Here is an 18002-nt window from a genome sequence, read left to right on the forward strand (position 1 = left end):
CTTACGATCATGGCCAAATCGGCAATGCCTGACGCAGAGGATACTCAATGAAGAGTGCAATAAATTACAGAGAAAAGGGTAACAACTGAGTCCTAAGTGCTTTACTGGAAGGTAAATGTATAACAGAACTGCAACAGTGCTGAAACAAACCGAAGAATCCAGAAACTTTTCCCGAGCATTCTCCGAATCCTTGGTCATGTAAACTCCAGTCAAGGCCAGAATGAGTTTTTCACTTTGCAGCGGAGTGTGCGCTGATATGGAAATTCCTGGTAGATTAAAACTGTGTGACGGGCAGAGACTCGAGCTCGAGACTTTTGCCTTTCGCTGGGGAGTGCTTTACCGACTGAGCTACCAAAGCACGTCCTCACAGTTTGACTTCCGCCAGTACATCTCCTACTTTACAAACTTAACAGAAACTTTCCTACGAAACTTGCAACACTAGCACTCCTGGAAGGAAGGATATTGCGGAGACATGACTTAGCCGCAGCCTGGGAGGCATTTCAAGAATGAAATTTTCACTTTGGAACGGAGTGTACGCTGATATGAAAATTCTTGGCAGATTAAAACTACGTGCCAGACCGAGACTAGAACTCGGGACCTTTTCCTTTCGCGGGCGAGTGTTCTACCGACTGAAAGACAAAGGTCCCGAGTTCGAGTCTCGGTCCGACACCCAGTTTTAATGAGCCAAGAAATTTCAATCAGGGCATCGTTCATTACTTAACGGTACACGTTCTGTATCCAGTTTACCTGTACAGTTTCACCAGGAAAGCCAATGATATGTGTCAGTGTGAACATACGGGAACACCAGAGCACATAATCATTAACTGTGACCTCTATAATAGAATTAGAGAACCAATGGAGAGTGACGAACATCTGTAGCTTTAGCGATTTCTTAATGGTGGATGACAATAGCCAATGTCGCTAATATCATTTTCCAGCATAAAAAAAATGCCAGGTTAGGACCATTACAAAACTTCTCTCATCCAGCACAGCATCATCACAGTGGCGTGAATGTGAATAACGACGTGTTAGGGAGTGTGTCTGGCGTTGTGGAAGATGTGGATGTGAGTGTTGTGTTGGAAAATGTCCCTCACAACCAAGGTCATAGCGGCACAGCAGGCAGAACCGGCAATATCACATCAGCCCAACTACGATGCAACATCGATTTCGCCGGACGCTTTGCTGCTGTGAGGATGTGCATAAAACCCTATCGATATCGAGTGTTTTCAGTATTGTGAAACGTAACCAGAACGTCAACATTGCAGGTATCGAATGGTGTGGGAGAAAATGACGTGTCACACTATGTAGTATCTATCCAGTATTCAGGAAAGATAAGCGCAGCAGTAAAACTGTTTATCATTCGCAGTCTGTTATTAACATATCAGACTCTTGCAACATTTACCTTTAATATTACATACGTGTCCATTACACAGGAAAAGTGGTTTGCGGATTCAGATGAATGTGAACTAAATGTACTCGTGAGTAACGGCGGCAGCTGTATGTTTCATGAATATTTTCCTGCTATGAGTTGGTGAAGGACTGGGAATTTGGGGACCCCTTTCTGTGTACAGTATTGTCCACTACCGGGCATACAGCAACGCAGCTGGAGGGATGTCTCACACCATTACGCGTTTCCCGTAAGCTGACGACCCGAGGTACAGACTGGACTGAGCATATTGAACCAGGCAAAGATCTGAACCACCGTCCTTCCGAATACGAGTTCGGTGTCACAACCACTGGGACATCTCAGTCTCACGTACACTGTAGGTTGTGGGCATCTATTATAAGATGGCAATAGTAGTACTGGATGGTTATAATTAAAGAGCAGCTACTCTTAAAAGTCCAGTGTGGGCTGTAATTATTTTATGACAGCAAAACTTGGTAGATATGTTAATGAGTCAATGCGGAAATGGCTTACGCTGGAAAATTAGTTATTTTGACCATCTGTTGCAAATTTGACGCTCAACAAACTGTGTAAGCTGCAGTCAACAATAAAATAAACATGACTTTTTCAATTGTTTGGCTTTTTCTACCCATGTCCCGTACCTAATCCATTACATATGGAAACATATATAAACGTCTTTCTTGCATTCAAAGTCCACGTTTGCTCCTGGTGGCCAAAATTGGAACAATTTTTTCCAACGTAAATCGGTTCCACAGTAACGCATTAAAATATCTACCCAGCTTCGCTACCATACGATAATTGCACACCAAACTGGACCACTGTGGGTAGCTGCACTTTAATTATAACCACCCTGTATGTTTGGAGATACATAAAAAGAGTTTTCCAATAGTTTTGGGTTTAATTTGGTAATAAATTGGGCGTCGTAGCTGCATCCCTCCAACTTTCACGAAACTAAAATGAATCATGCCCACCTCCGAGCTCCGTGCCCCCTCCCCCACCGACAAGGGCTTAGATCATGAGTACGTTCTTGTCCACAGACGTGGTGTTTCATTGTCGCGACAGTCGGTTCGAATATTCCACTAAGAGCCTACTGTATCTTTTGAAGAAGTCCGCTTTTTAATTGATGCTGGGGGAAGGACAGATCTTTGATCGCTTGACGGCAGACCGGTGGCCAGGGGAAGAACTGTGGTGTGGCAACACCACTCACCCATTTCGTTATTCCAGGATATGGAGAAAGTCTGGAAGGGGAATAACCTGCGTAAAGCGAGCCGAGCGGTGTGGTGCAACTACCGAACACGACACCTCGGCCTCATCAGGGGATGTGTTCCGGCTTGTGGACAGGCAGGCTGCACGGAGACCACAGGCTCACACCGCCATTCGACTTTTCCTCTCCCTTCGTGTAATAACAAAACCGCTCGGTAGGATAGTATTCAGTCTCGTTTCACACGTTTATTAGTCACCTTTTCAAGCTAATATGTGTTTAACAACGTATTCCATTTACCATGTTCGTTTATAGAACTTTTAATAGACGACTCATTGCAACTTGGGAGGACTATCTCTAAAGCTATAGAGACTTCAGTCACTCGGTATTGTCCAATTGACACGTCACGTTTCGGCAGTATGTTGTCGTATTCGGGTACAGTTATCTATTTCTGTCATTCTTAGGTTATTAAACGCTAATGCACAGCCTCACAACCTACGCACTACGGGAACCGATAATATTGCAGCAACAATCTTCAGTACTAAGAAGTAAGAATGGTACTGCCAAGTCCTCTTACGATTTCCCTCACCTCTGAGTATAAGAAGAACATTTACTGTTAAATAGGGAAGGTTATAAGGTTTTATCGACTCTACTCTAAAGTAAGAAGGCAATGTACGGAGCCTGTGGGGTTTGTAAATCTACCGGTGATATCGGTACTATACGTCCGTAGATGCTTTTGTAAGACGACAGTGCACGAACGTCAAAGATCCAGATGATGTGGGGAGGACCACAAGTAGTAACATGAGTTGCCCTCTCTAGCTCATTATTCATATTGAGCCGCGAGTGTTACTTCTGCGTAAGTAAGACGCAACCTGTAGCACAGGTTCGTGGGGGGGGGGGGGGGGGGTATAGGGGGGGGGAGACTTTTCTTTTTGAGTCAAGTGTCTTCTAACTGGTTTGATGCGGCCGCCACGAATTTCTCTCCTCTACCAACCTTTTCATCTTAGACTAGCACTCTCAATCTACATCCTTAATTACTTGCTGGATGTATTCCAATCTCTGTCTTCCCCTACAGCTTTTATCCTCTACAAGCTCCCTCTAGAGCCACGTAAGTTATTCCCTGATATCTTAACAGGTGTCCTAGCATCGTATCCCTTCTTCTCGTCAGTGTTATCCCTATATTCCTTTCCTAGCCGATTTTGCGGAGAAGATACATATGATATTTCGAAGGTTCATTTGAGTGCTTTGGTCAGAGCGAAAAGATGTTTCCGTGCTTTCTCTTACCATGAGACTTCTTTTTAGATTCACTGCAACGGAGAAAAGGTTTGGCCGAGAGATGTCGTTAATACCAGAGCAATTTTGTTTTTGTTGTACTGTCAGATGCAGTACAATAATGCAAATCAAGTCTGAAATTGATCTACGGTACAGTTTACTTTACATTTCTACCTTAATACAGTCGTGTTGCGAATGTTTTGTTCAAAGGGATAGCAAGGAATACGGAATCACAGTAAACATTATTATTTTGCCCCATTTGTCTCCAAAAGAAATTCAAACACACTCGGTAAGAGTATGTAGGAATCTTGCTCATCCGTTTTTAGGAGAAATAGGTAGAGCGCGCCTAAACGTCTTCTTAAGGTGATCCCTGTGAGGGATGTGCCAAAACTGCAAGCACTGATGAAACATCAAGGAAGTCTGTAACACGATATTGGACGGTCGGCTGTTATAGGTGTGTGTTTTAGTTAACGCTATGGATGTATTAGAATATAATGTATGGATTGTTTTAGGTATACGAAGGGACTTCAGAAAGTAAGTTACACATAACGTCTCACACTAAGACCACTGCGCAACAAGAGCAGCGCATTGTCACAAGGGAGTACACGTTCCGGGTTTAGTGTACAGACGGTTCTGCAGCGATGCGTATAACTGTATTCATAAATAGCGTCATGTATCTGTGTCACTGTCAACTGTAGCACAGCTTTCAAGAAAAACTGCTTGACCTGCAGTGATATTGGGTAACTTACATTTTGAAGTCCCTTCTTACAATTAATTAGGAAATAGTTTTGTGCAGGATGAGTGCTGTCTTTTTGATAGCTGAGCAAAAGCAAATCTGAAACCGAAATTCTTCGCAACATTTGAACCATTCTGAAAAGAAGCTAATTTTGTGCCCTTGTGTGGTAAGGAAGAGTGTTGTAGCTGGAGGAAAATGTACCTAGGAATAAATATATGATGTTTCCGGCAGGTGTTTCAATCTAGAGAGTGATTTTAGAATTACATGGACGAATGCATACTAGAGACCCCCATAAGCAGTCTCCGGCACTTTCTACTGTTTTTGTTGCCATTCGGTACGGTGTTTGTAAATATTACATACTATATAACGCCTGAGGGTTGTGCAACTCCTTCGACACCACTGAGTGCGTCTTTCCTACCTTCAGGCCCTAGAGCACCCGCCGGACTGAATTGGTGTCGAAGTTTCTGACAGATATAGTTCTACCTTGTTCAACAAAATTGCGCATGTGGCACCGAGTGTGTTGCCGAACTGCGGAAACGGAGCCTTTGTCGTTTTACTCACTCACATGTTAATGTTGCACTCCCACGTGATCATGACACATTAGGGCGGAAAACAAGAGGGCTGAAAGAGCATAATTACCCTCTACTGTCTCGGATCACATTAAAATTCGTCGAATGGTTTTGAACGGTCCCTAGTGGTTCCAACTTGCACACGAGAGCAAAAATTGCTGTCTCGCTGTACTCCGAAGGCATGCGATCACGTTGAACGTGAATGCAGCCCCACAATTTTTTAGAGAAGTGTTAAAATGGGCGAGGGAGTCAGCAATGTAAAAGTCTGTTAAGAAAATCTTGCTGTTGCTCATCGCACTACGAACTAGCGTTTTCGACCGCGAAATGTAATCAAAGGCCCAGTAAATGGGTGGTTTCATTGACCCCATAAGCCTTTTCGAGTCGACTCTAAGTGGCGGTATATCTCAAATGTTTTCTTTGCCGCTCCCCCCCCCCCTTAAAAAAGCATGTGATTTCAACGGTGGATGTCGTTCTTCTGACCTCTTTCGCTCAGACGTCAAAAGAAGGGGTGAAATGTAGGTTCGTAGGGGCTATGGCGACCTAACTCATCCAGTGACACGTCCACGGTGGGGTTGGCAAAATTGCATTTGATGCCAATGTAACACACATTGCAGTTTACATGAACTTCTGAGCAATGGCCTTTTTGTAACATGTGCCGACACCCTCCAGTCTGAAGCGTCGCCAAGACAGAGGGTGACGTCACAGGGCGCCACCGTTTTGCAGCTTTACACAGGAAGATTGTGGGAATCTTTGAACGAAATTTCAACTTATACGTCGCAATGGGAGACAATTATGGGGTGATCCTTTGATTCTCTTCCGCATTGTAGTTACATAACGTGTGGACCATTAAGCCTTACTTCGGCAGTCGAACACTATCTTGTTCTTTGACACGGAAAGTCTTCTAACATGGAACACATGGCATTTGCACAAATGAACTGAGTTTCTCTAACTCTTTAACAATTTTCCGCCAGCCTCTGTGGCCGAGCGGTTCAATGAGCTTCAGTCCGGAACCGTGCTGCTGCTGCGGTCGCAGGTTCGAATCCTGCCTCGGGCATGGATGTGTGTGATGTCCTTAGGTTAGTTAGGTTTAAGTAGTTCTAAGTCTAGGGGACTGATGAGCTCCGATGTTAAGTCCCATAGTGCTTAGAGCCATTTGAACCATTTGAACAATTTTTCGTTTCTTGGAAATTTGTGTCAGTTGTGATGTTGTTGTACTAATTTATTCTGAAAGCGGTGCTGCTATTCAAGACCATAAAAGTGGGTTAAAAGCTGTGAGCTGTCTGGGGAAGTTAACCTTGCGTTACTGAGCAACTGTTTCACCAGGTATCCAGTCTAGCTTACCAAATTCCCAACCAGACTAACATTAATTATAATCTTTTAATAGTCATACGACAACCGGTGATATATATATATATATATATATATATATATATATATATATATATATATATATATATATATATATATATATAAAAGAGAATTTAAATAATAAGAAATAAATCAGTTTATATTTGGAAATTTATTTTAACATTGATCATTGAAATTTCAGCATATTAAACTTGATTCATAACTAAACTGGTGCCTTACTTAGGATTGTGAAAATGTCTTACGGAACACATCAAATATGGAGCCAAGATTGGGAGACTGCATACAACACTGCATTCATAAAATAACACACGAAGAACATTGAAACATATGCAAGAGGAAATTAACCACAACCAACCGATTTAATTTTCACCCAAAGAAGTTACGTCCGTAGCGCAATCAAAAAAATGGTTCAAATGGCTCTGAGCACAATGGGACTCAACTGCTGAGGTCAGTAGTCCCCTAGAACTTAGAACTAGTTAAACCTAACTAACCTAAGGAAATCACAAACATCCATGCCCGAGGCAGGATTCGAACCTGCGACCGTAGCGGTCTTGCGGTTCCAGACTGCAGCGCCTTTAACCGCACGGCCGTAGCGCAATCCTGCCCGTCATGTAATTACCACACACTGGTATACTAAATTCATACTAACTCCCTGTGAAATCTTCCCGAAAAGAATAGCTGAGGGCTACTTTGATGATTACATCACATGCTTCACGTGGTCAACTTGGTTTACACAAAGAGTGTACTCCACAATAATTTTGATAATTAAAATAAATTAGATCGAAAAGCAATTTACAAAAGAAATACCTCGAACTGATTACTATCGTCTTACTATTAACCTGATGGGTCAAACAATTGTATAAGCACGTGGTACTGGTCTCACAAAGTACACCCCATGTGGGTTGAACATAAAGAAAAGTTGCTATATTGAAAAATATTGTCAAGACGAGACGTTATAATCTCACGCACATTCGCATTTAAGATTGATGATCTTAGTTTGAGTTACTGATTAACACGTGGTTCCACTTTACTCACAAAGTAGTGACAAAGCAACTACCGGAATATATTCTGAACTTCACACTCGAATTACACTCCGTTGCAATTTAAGATAACATGAGATATTTTAGAGCTAAACCTGAAATAAAGGTGATTAAATTTTCAGTTAGGCTGAACTTAAGAAATCCATTGTCCTACGGACTTAGCACACACGCGCTTAGCCGATCTTACCACTTCAGACGCTCGCCGCGGACAGACTGACCTGGGCTCCTACCAAGGGTGCTTCTGTATACAAAACGGAAGTGACCAGAGAGGCAGCTTCCTATACCAACATGACAAGGGACGGACAGGACCATACTAAGAATAGAAACCTCTTTGCTTCTAGAAAGCGTAGCTACCTGTTCCGACGTTGGTCCTACTGTTCTCTAGCAGACAGGCTTGTCTGCTACCATAAAGCATGCAACTAGAAATACATTTCCTCATTCATTCTTTCACACAGAAGGGAAGGGGGATGACAGTATCTTATCATATACAGTATATAAAAGAAAGCGGTTGTAGGTTCCGTATGAGATTGTGTGACATGAATTACATATAAACTGTGTTTTAAAGTGTAGTATTGTGACAGATCATTCTTGTTTATGTGTAAAAGTAACAGGTTTCACTGCTCAGTCTCCTCCCAGATAGTCAGAAACACCACAGTAAATTTAGAAGAGGAATTTATGCCGTAAATGACAACATATTTAAGAAATTAACATGAAAGGAATCCAACAGAGACCTTTCACAGTTACCAATAGCTTCTATTTCAAAATGTTTGTAACTCGTAACTGGTGTTTCATCACACGTCTTAATTTGATTTCCCTTTCTGATTATTGGTGTGAAGTAGAGTAGTGATGTAACATATAGAGTATTCAACACAGTACTGTCAAGATTGAAGTAGAGTAATGATGTAACATATAGGCTATTAAATACAGTACTGTCTAGATTTTTTCGATTGCAACACTTCTAAATTTGAATAGAATATTTGTTCCTAGGTGTCTCTTGAAACAGTTTTTTATATTTGTAAAAAATCTTGCTTTTCCAGAGAATTTTTTGGAACTTCAGAAAGGAATGCATCACATTTAAAGGGGTGCTGTCATTTCAAAACTATAAGAATATATATATTACACGGTTGCCTACATTCGAAAGTCTGGGATGTGTCCGAGGATATTCTCCCCTACTCTAGATGCGACATTTGTTGATTACGACGCGTCAGAAAGCAACGACGTGAGTGGAAACTACTGGGCCTGCACAAATTATGCAGAAGTAATTCCTCCTGGCGGAAAGGTCAAGCCCAAAGTTTTCAGGTTTTGCAAAAGGAGCTGTTCTTATTTTAAAGGGTCACACAATGAGTCTCGAATACTATATAATTCTTCTGGAGCAAGGAAGAGTATCACCTATTTCTGCTTGTAAATAATATTGTGACTGACATCTCGTGGAAATCGGGTTTTCTGCCGGATATCAGCGTCTTCCAAACACGGTATTTCAACAGCGTGCCTCGCTGTCTTCTTCACTTCAGGTAGCACCTGAAGAAGACAGCGAGGCACGCTGTTGAAATATCGTGTTTGGAAGACGCTGATATCCGGCAGAAAACCCGATTTCCACGAGATGTCATCAAATCGCCGGCAAAGTCTAAGAAATTACAATATTGTGATTGGTAAATTTCGAAACAGTCGAAGATGGGTATTTAGCACTAGTTTCCACACTTCAGTGGTGAAGAGACTGGAACATTTTTGGGAAAAGTGTATTGATCTAAAGCGGTCTGCGTTGTAAAACACTGTTTTACGCAGCTACATTAGCAAATTGTCAACCTTCCCAGATATGTTTCACTACTTTTGATAGTCTGCTCATCAGCTACGAGCCGTAATACTTTACAGCAATGCAGAACAGTTCCACTCGAGCCTGAAGGACTGTCAGCGATCGCAGCTGTGACTGTACTTTTACCTGCTTACAAATCCGATGCGCAGCACATGCACTTCTTTCCTTCCAACGCACCGTGTATCCGCATGCTGAGCGCTATCCAATGTCCAACAGCACTAATGAAGGATTTATTTGTTCTTTGCAGAAACAGATGAAACCAGACATGTGAAGAGTTTCCACTCATCCGCCATTGTGGTTCAAATTCTGCTGACGAAAGCCTCCAAAGATGCCACCAGAAATGGAACCTTCCGTACTTAACGGGTAAGTGAGAGCCTGCCTTACGCCATCACAGACCGCAATCATAAATCGTCTACGGAATCTTGTACTGCACATGATCTCAAAATTTAGTACTCGGTGCAGCTCTGAGGACACTGCTTAACTGTATGTCGTGTAAATTTACGACAAGTCTAAACAGGCAACGCAGCTCTCGATTGCAAATGTGTTCAGCTCCAAAGGCATTTTCAAAACAATCCTTCAGTTGAGGCTGGCTAACACACTTACTGATGGGCTAAAGCAGCGTTGTTATACCGTGTGTGCTCCTTTAAGATTCGTCAGACGTATTTTCTCTGGTGTTTCGGCAGAGAGATTTTCAATTTAGTTCTTGCACTGTGTAGCTGGATTCAGCACAGACAACCACTGCTCGTCACGTCTTTCATGTAACGCACTGTGTCAACAAAAAGCGGTTTGTTTTTCATTTACAATCAAAATTATTTTAAATCGGACTTAAACATGCTCATAAGGTGCTCCTAAATTGGTGTAGCTAGATATTCGTTTCTTCGATGCTTGACGGTAGCAGTTAGCGCGGGCCAGGACACGGCTGTCACTGCTGAACTAAAGGTTATTCTTCGAGTTTTACTGTCCCTGTTAATATATATCTATAAAAGAAACGTCGCAATAGACTAATCTGGGACCGCTCTACAGAATGGGCACTGAAAACCCCACTTTAAAAATAATTTTGTTTATAACGGGATACAAATCGACGCTTGCCGTCGAGACCAGGCGTCTCATGGAAAACGTGATGAGCAATATTTGTTTAGGTTGCCTCCAGCTACGTATTGTGAAAACGAAGTTACAAATATCTGATGGAACACCAGAGAAAATGCGCCTGACAATTCTTGGGAGAGACATCCTGTACTAGCACCCTACGAAAGAACGAAAATCAAATGGTACAAATGGCTCTGAGCACTATGGTTAGTTAGGTTTAAGTAGTTCTAAGTTCTAGGGGACTGATGACCTCAGATATTAAGTCCCATAGTGCTCAGAGCCATTTGAACCATTCGAATTGAGCCCTGACGACCAGCGAAGACGAAGACAACCAGCAGTGATGGTCTGGGGTGCCATATCTTTACATCACAGGTCCCCTTTCGTCGTCATCTGCGGCAATCTTACAGCTCACCGGTAGGTTGACGATATTCTACAACCCCTTTTGTTGCCCATCATGGCAAACCATCCTGGGCTTATATTTCACCAAGATAGTGCCGGCCCGCAGAAGACGAGAGTTTTTATTGCATGTCTTCGTGATTGCCCCACCCTACCTTAGCCATCAAGGTCGTCGGATCCCCCCCCCCCCCTCCCTCCAGTTGAGAACATCCGGATCAGAGTCCGCCTGCCATCTTGGGATTCTGACCATCTAACGCCCAAATTGGACAGAATTTGGCACTATATTCCTCAGGAGGCCATCCAACAACTTTGTCAATCCAAAGCGAAGCTGAATAACTGCCTAAGTGCCAGAGATGGACCAACGCGTTATTGATTTGCACAATTTGTGAAGCTCTTTCTTTTGAATAAATCATCCAAGTTCTCTGAAATTGTAATTATTTGTTTGTCTGTACGCGTACATCATATCTACCGATTTCCGTCCTATTCGGATAACTCCTTTGTGGTGCGTCATTGCTATTTTTCTCTTAGAGTGTATTAAAACTGGCCGCTCTTCCTCAGTTTAGTATGTGTGTTTAACATCGCCACATTGATAGATTTTTTTAGTTATTTCTCTCTTATAACAGATAATTTATTTTTGCTTGTTCCTGATACGTCTGTCCAATAATTGTTATTTTCAACGTTAAAAAAATGTGGTTGTAATGTATATTCCGTTTACTAGAAAGCGTTTGCTGCAGACTACTGGACATATCAAAATTAGGAAACAAAAAAGTTATACCTAGGCTTTGAATGGAACTCTCCAACTGAAATTTTCTAGCGCAAAACTCTACCCATTGCAGCAAATTAAACAGCACTGAATGAAGATACTCTTCGTACGTCTAATTACAGCGTTGCCTAACTACCTTTCTTTGTGTCCGTTCCCTACCGAAGATATGTGCGGGACGAAGGTTTTGTTACAGACATTTTTCCTACTGCTAATATGCAAGAAATCGCGCCTTGTGCGTCCGAGAGCGTGAATTTTGCTTCACACTCTATGTACCAATGGGCAAAAGATTTTGAGGGAGGCACATTATACGCCAGTTGGGTTTTCCGACTGAAAATGACCAATTCGAATAAATAGTTCGTTAATTTTACCGCTCAGCCCTTGAATATTCCGATAGAATAATTTCAAATTGACTTTGAAATAAAATTTCCGTGTATTGCCGAAATATTCATCAAATGTAGTTTGTATGGATGCAGTACTTTAGAATTATGTTGGTCTTTACTAGAAATATTGTGACAAAAATTATATCCAGTTTCTTTCTCAGGCTGAACGGTTTCTTCAGTTCTCCTCCCCTAGAAAAGGTGCTGCATTGACGTTTGTACATTTGTATATTGAGCTAAGAAGGGCTTTTGAGCTGTAGCCTATAGAGTACTTATGACACAGGATGGAGACACGGTCCCACATGCACAAAAACAGTCCAATTTATTAATAGTATGCTTGCTGGAAGGTCATTCCGGGTCATACTGTGCAATAGGATAAACTCTTCAGAGACGGTAAATAATGGAGTACCTCAGACATCGGTCTTCACCCCACTCCTATTTAACGTATGCATCTTCGATACACCTGAAACTAGATTTCTTAAGTTTTGATACGCCGATGACTGGGTGCTGGCAATGGGACATCGAAATTTTGAAGAAACGTAAGCAAACTTAAGATTTGATCTGGCGATAATGGGAAAATACTTTCAGAGATGGAGACTAAAATCAAACCCCAGCAAGGCAGAGGTGGCTTGCTTTTATTTGTGCAGCAGAGCGAAGAACAGACAGCTCTAGGCCTATTTTGGTGACAGATTACTATACGACAATCAGCATCCAAAATGTCTAGGGATTACATTCTACCGGACACTGTCCTACAAGAAGCATCTGGAAAACGTCGCTGCGAAGATATGAACTAGGGTCAACCTGGGTTCCCTCTGCTGAAACTAAGCGGACTTCAGCACTTAGGCTAGTCTACTCTAGCGCGGAATATGATAGTCCTCTAGGGCTCAATACTGCACACACACACACACACACACACACACACACACACACACACACACACACACTCACGACGCACAGTTGAACAACACGACGAAAATTGTCAGTAGTACACGAAGATCAGTCCCCGTCGAATGGCTGTCCATATTGAGCCACATTCCACCTCGTTGACTGCGATGAAAAGCAGCTCTACACTTTCAGTTTAAACGCATATGATGCAACCATCAAATTACAGTCTTGCCAATATGTAGCAGCTATCAACAAAATACTGTACAAGTACGATGGTTATAGTATTGAACCTACAGCACTTTTTCCATGTTATATTGGTTTAGATACATGTGCATTGTTAGGAACAGCAATTCAGTATATTGGTTCTATTGTACTTATAATTAAAAATCTGTTTGAAGTGGCACGGAGATCAGCAGTCTGTACATCCGTTACGGAATGGCGAATCACAGCAACTGTCTGTCATGCTGGCATCTGGCTCCATCTATGAGCTATTCAATAAATAAGAGGAACCATATACCTCGTCGCGATGATTAAATAAAGAGAAAAATAGTACGAAAGATAAAATATTTGAATCTAATCAGCTCTAATAGTCGCTGCATTTATCTTATGCCTGCTAGTGTTTAGTAAATATTTTTTAAAAACTTTTTTTACCTATCTGACGCAGCCTATGTGTTTTAAAGAATAACAAAATAATTGGCTCACAAGGAGTGAATCTGGCATTTATTACATCTACTAATGTTTACCATTAAATGTGGCAGTAAGTCAGATAGCAGCGCAAATAATTTTAGTCGAGTTTAGTTTGTGTTATTCATATGTAAATTCTAAGTTTCTTAGTAGAGTCCATAACTGCTTTACAGTGAATGTTACGTATTACGTAGTTCATAAAGAGCGCGACATACAGCCAACCGACTTGTTCTTCGCAAAGACTACCTTCATTATACAGTAGTCTTGAGTGAACTATAATAGGAGCCCGAACAACAGGGGACTGACGTACTAGGACATGTATTAAAACTCTGAAATACTAGTATCTATTGTATAAGGGATATGGGTTACACCACGAATTGTAACTTTTTATACAATCGCCTGACTATATACTTCCTGTATTTTTTAGCACTGATAATGGCTAGTTACTAGCCGAACTCTAGATTTGCTTTAATAAAGTCTGAGAGGAAAGGACGACTGATTGCTGTGCTCCATCATTTTGAAGGTCATATCACCGCCGTTGAGTGCATTCCACATTCCTAAGGGAAGGTAAGTTGAATTCCTTATCCATCAAGATGCGGTTGTTCTAGAAAGAAACCGGTTTCGATCAAGAAAACCATCCACGAAACCGCCATGGAACTGCACATGCCTCAGTTCGACCTAACAGACTCTTAGGCTGGACATAGGCTTACCCTCCACACTGCCAGAAATTGCCCTGCGTTAGAAAGAAACCCCCTGCCTTTGACCAATCGCGCAGTACCTACTCCCCCCGAACAGGCATCGGAAGACCCAACGGTACCGACCGATCGCCATGTCATCCTCAGACGATAAGCGTCACTGGATATCGATACGAAGGAGCATGTTGTCATCTTTCGCTGCTGGAGCCTCTACTTCTGAATCAAGTAGCTCCTCAATTGCCCTCACAAGGGCTCAGAGCAGCTCACTTCCCAACAGCACTCGGCAGACCCGGACAGTCGGCTAGCCAAGCCCGATAGCGCTTAACTTCGTTGATCTAACGGGAACCGTTACTACCACAGCGGCAAAGCAGAATGTGGACATAGTTTAACAGAATACGCAGCAATCATGGCAGAAGCACGGACTCTCTTCATATATGGGATAAGGCTCCATCAATAAACTGCAACAATTTCCTGACGGCAACAAATGACGCGCAATTGATTATAATAAAAATTTTGATGTCAATCTATAAATTATATGTCTTATTGAAGCTTCCTGACAGATTAAAACTGTGTGCCAGACCGAGACTCGAACTCGGGACCTTTGCCTTTCACGGGCAAGTGCTCTACCAAGCACGACTCACGACCCGTCCTCACGGCTTCAATTCTGCCAATACCTCGTCTCCTCCCTTCCAAACTTCACAGAAGCTCTTCTGCGAACCTTGCAGAACTAGCACTACTGGAAGAAAGGATATTGCAAAAATGGTTCAAATGGCTCTGAGCACTATGGGACTTAACTTCTGAGGCCATCAGTCCCCTAGAACTTAGAACTACTTAAACCTAACGAACCTAAGGACATCACACACATCCATGCCCGAGGCAGGATTCGAACCTGCGACCGTAGCGGTCGCGAGGTTCCAGACTGAAGCGGCTAGAACCGCTCGGCCACCTCGGCCGGCAAAGGATATTGCCGAGACATGGCTTAGCCACAGCCTAGGGAATTTTTCTGGATATATGTCTTATTGTCTTTATTATATGTAATATTGAGCTTAAAGGAACGTACAATAGATAAATAAAATATGTCTGACATTTTCAGCCACCGATGTTTACTAATCGTCACAGTCTCCCTCCCCCTTCTAGGGTTTCTGTGATTAGGCAATCCAGTTTACCGTTCCCTCCTCTCTTCAGGTGAAGACTACAGTTAGTACTTTACATCTATCGATAGAATCAATAGCAACCAAACTAGTGAGTGAATCTGCACCTGACATAAGCAGCCATCCCAATTCCAAAGAAAAGTTCAAATAAGATCGACAATGGCGTCCCAGAACAAACTCACGACTTGTGTATCTCGCTGCTTATCTATCTTTCTTAGTTGAGGTCTGGTTTAGCACGTACGAGTACGTGAATCACAGAACACGAGCCATATATCAGAAAATCATCGTTAGTACGTTGAACAACTGTTGCATAATTTTGGCGCTTAGTTTCAGTTTTATTTCGGCCATCCTGTGTTTGACCCCTTTCAGAGTAAGAATTAAAAGAAAGACACTCTCATCCCACTGCACCTGCAGCTGCACTTCTGTCCTTGTAGGCACATTTTTCGCCTGGTGAGACTGTGCGAACCACCGTTCACTTCGGATGCCAGTGAAGGTCGCTGCGCCGTAAGTGAAAGTTGCGACCGTTTTGCTGTTGACATGAAAACTTTCGGAAGTCCGCGTTTATTGCGAGCTTTAAAAGGTTTTTAGATTATTCACATGTAATTCTTTTGTGCTCATTACAGATCTGTTTGTGCTAGGCAACAACGGTAACAACTCTCATTTGAGTCTGCCTCTAAGTTTTAAGCGCTGAACACCTATACAGTTAATATCAGCTACTGGCAATGACAGTTGGAACTACAGCCGAAACAATTTGTATCTGCAGTTAACTCGTAGCGATACGTTTTTATGGTCACTCTCGAATGTGCACCGTAAGTCGTATAAAAATTACATAACCTCCCTACGTTTTTCAACAGCCCTACGTAGGTGTAATGTGATACGGACTCATGCCTAGTTCCTTATTAAGTCTTCCTGAGAAGTAACTAAAGCCTAGTTTACATGACGACACTGGGTTGCAAGCAAATGCTCTACCCGCCACTCCGCGTCCGCGGTGCTCGTTTGCGCAATTCTTTGGCGAAACTAAACATTTTCGGCTTGTTCCTACTTTGGCGATACTAGCTGCGTGTGTACTGAGGTTAGGTGTGTCGGCAGAGAGTAAAAGAACTGAAATATTAAGTACGGAACAGAGGAAGTTGTTCGCTTTCTGGGTATCAATGCTATGCAAAGGTATTTGTAGGGTTTTAACGACTTTGACTACAAAAACAAGCAGCGAGTTGTTGCTGCACCTGAGATTGTGATATATGACCTCAACATGGATTCATAGACAATATCCGAGTGCAGAGCAAAATCCATTCATTTGAAATCATAGACGTACATACACAGATGAGTTAAGGAACATACAGGCAAGCAGAACATCTAGCAGCTGGCCGCGGTGGCTGAGCGGTTCTAGGCGCTTCAATCCGGAACCGCGCGACTGCTACGGTCGCAGGTTCGAATCCTGCCTCGGGCATGGATGTGTGTGATGTCCTTAGGTTAGTTAGGTTTAAGTAGTTCTAAGTTCTAAGGGACTGATGACCTCAGATCTTAAGTCCCATAGTGCTCAGAACCATTTGAACCAGAACATCTAACAGCGGAACAGCCCGCGTCTACAAGGTAAAAATTCCGTGTTCGAGTTGGCAGATGCTTTTTTTAAGGATTGTAGTTGACAGAAGAAAATGCTACAGAAATCTGGGAAGCTAATTCTTTATTCGATATTAATATATTTAAAACGTCACAGCAGTGTTTTACATTCACAGATTGTAGTACAGATGATTAAAATAACTTATGGTTTTTCAGTATAATTTGTTTCAGCAAGGTCGGTGAACAACCGGGCTGACGTCATTTCTTCATGTAGTCACAAACCCAAAGACGTTTCTTACGTTTTTTTATCTCTTGTCTCGTGCAGCGATTTCATGCAAACAAGTTTAACTCCGTCACAACTCGCAAAGCTTTTCTCCCCGGCGTTTCGTTCTGCTCTCTGACGGAGAGCAGCGGCCTATTCTAAGGCGTGCTATATGACCTCTTCAGCCATTGGTTTCTAGGTAGTTTTATTTGGTTCTTTATTTATTTATTATTTCTTGCAAAAGGGGGGGTGGCTTATTTCTCCCAATTTGTAATTTACAATTTGGCGAGACGCGCACGCTCCACATGTCCGTCCACTCTCCTCTCCTAGACGGAACTGCCAAAACTTTCATTTTACGCGCACGTAGGGCACTCACGAAACGGTCAAACTGAAGTGTACACTGGTGGCGCCGTGCCTACAGACATATACGAAACTTCTTGCGTGAAATTCGTTGCACGCAACGAGTGGCAGAAGCCAGTGTCGTCGTGTGAACTAGGCTTAAGGATGAAGCGTCACTGTAAATTAAGTGATAAAACGATATGCTGCTTCCGAAATTACTTTGCAATCATTGTGCCTATTTCTACCATGTTCCATTATTATCTTTTTTTCATTATCTCCTAGTGACGTCACAGAAATGAAAGTAGGATGAGATATTTAAACTAATAATAGTGTCTGTCTGACCATCTTAGAAAACACCAAAAATTTTTTGCAGTTCAACTTTCACCTACACAACCATACAATTAAT

General features: G+C 42.3%; 1 protein-coding gene across 1 annotated transcript in view; it reads left to right on the plus strand.

Annotated features, from left to right (window-relative positions):
- The window catches only part of LOC126260500 (facilitated trehalose transporter Tret1-like), a 504093-nt gene that overhangs the window by 225812 nt on the left and 260279 nt on the right, over positions 1-18002 (plus strand). Inside the window, exon 3 of the mRNA XM_049957830.1 lies at positions 9649-9764. Within this exon, the coding sequence (XP_049813787.1) occupies positions 9730-9764 (35 nt within the window). The 5' untranslated portion in view covers positions 9649-9729. The remainder of the gene's footprint in view (positions 1-9648; positions 9765-18002) is intronic.

This window comes from Schistocerca nitens, chromosome 5 (genome assembly GCF_023898315.1).
Source record: "Schistocerca nitens isolate TAMUIC-IGC-003100 chromosome 5, iqSchNite1.1, whole genome shotgun sequence".
NCBI lineage: Eukaryota > Metazoa > Arthropoda > Insecta > Orthoptera > Acrididae > Schistocerca > Schistocerca nitens.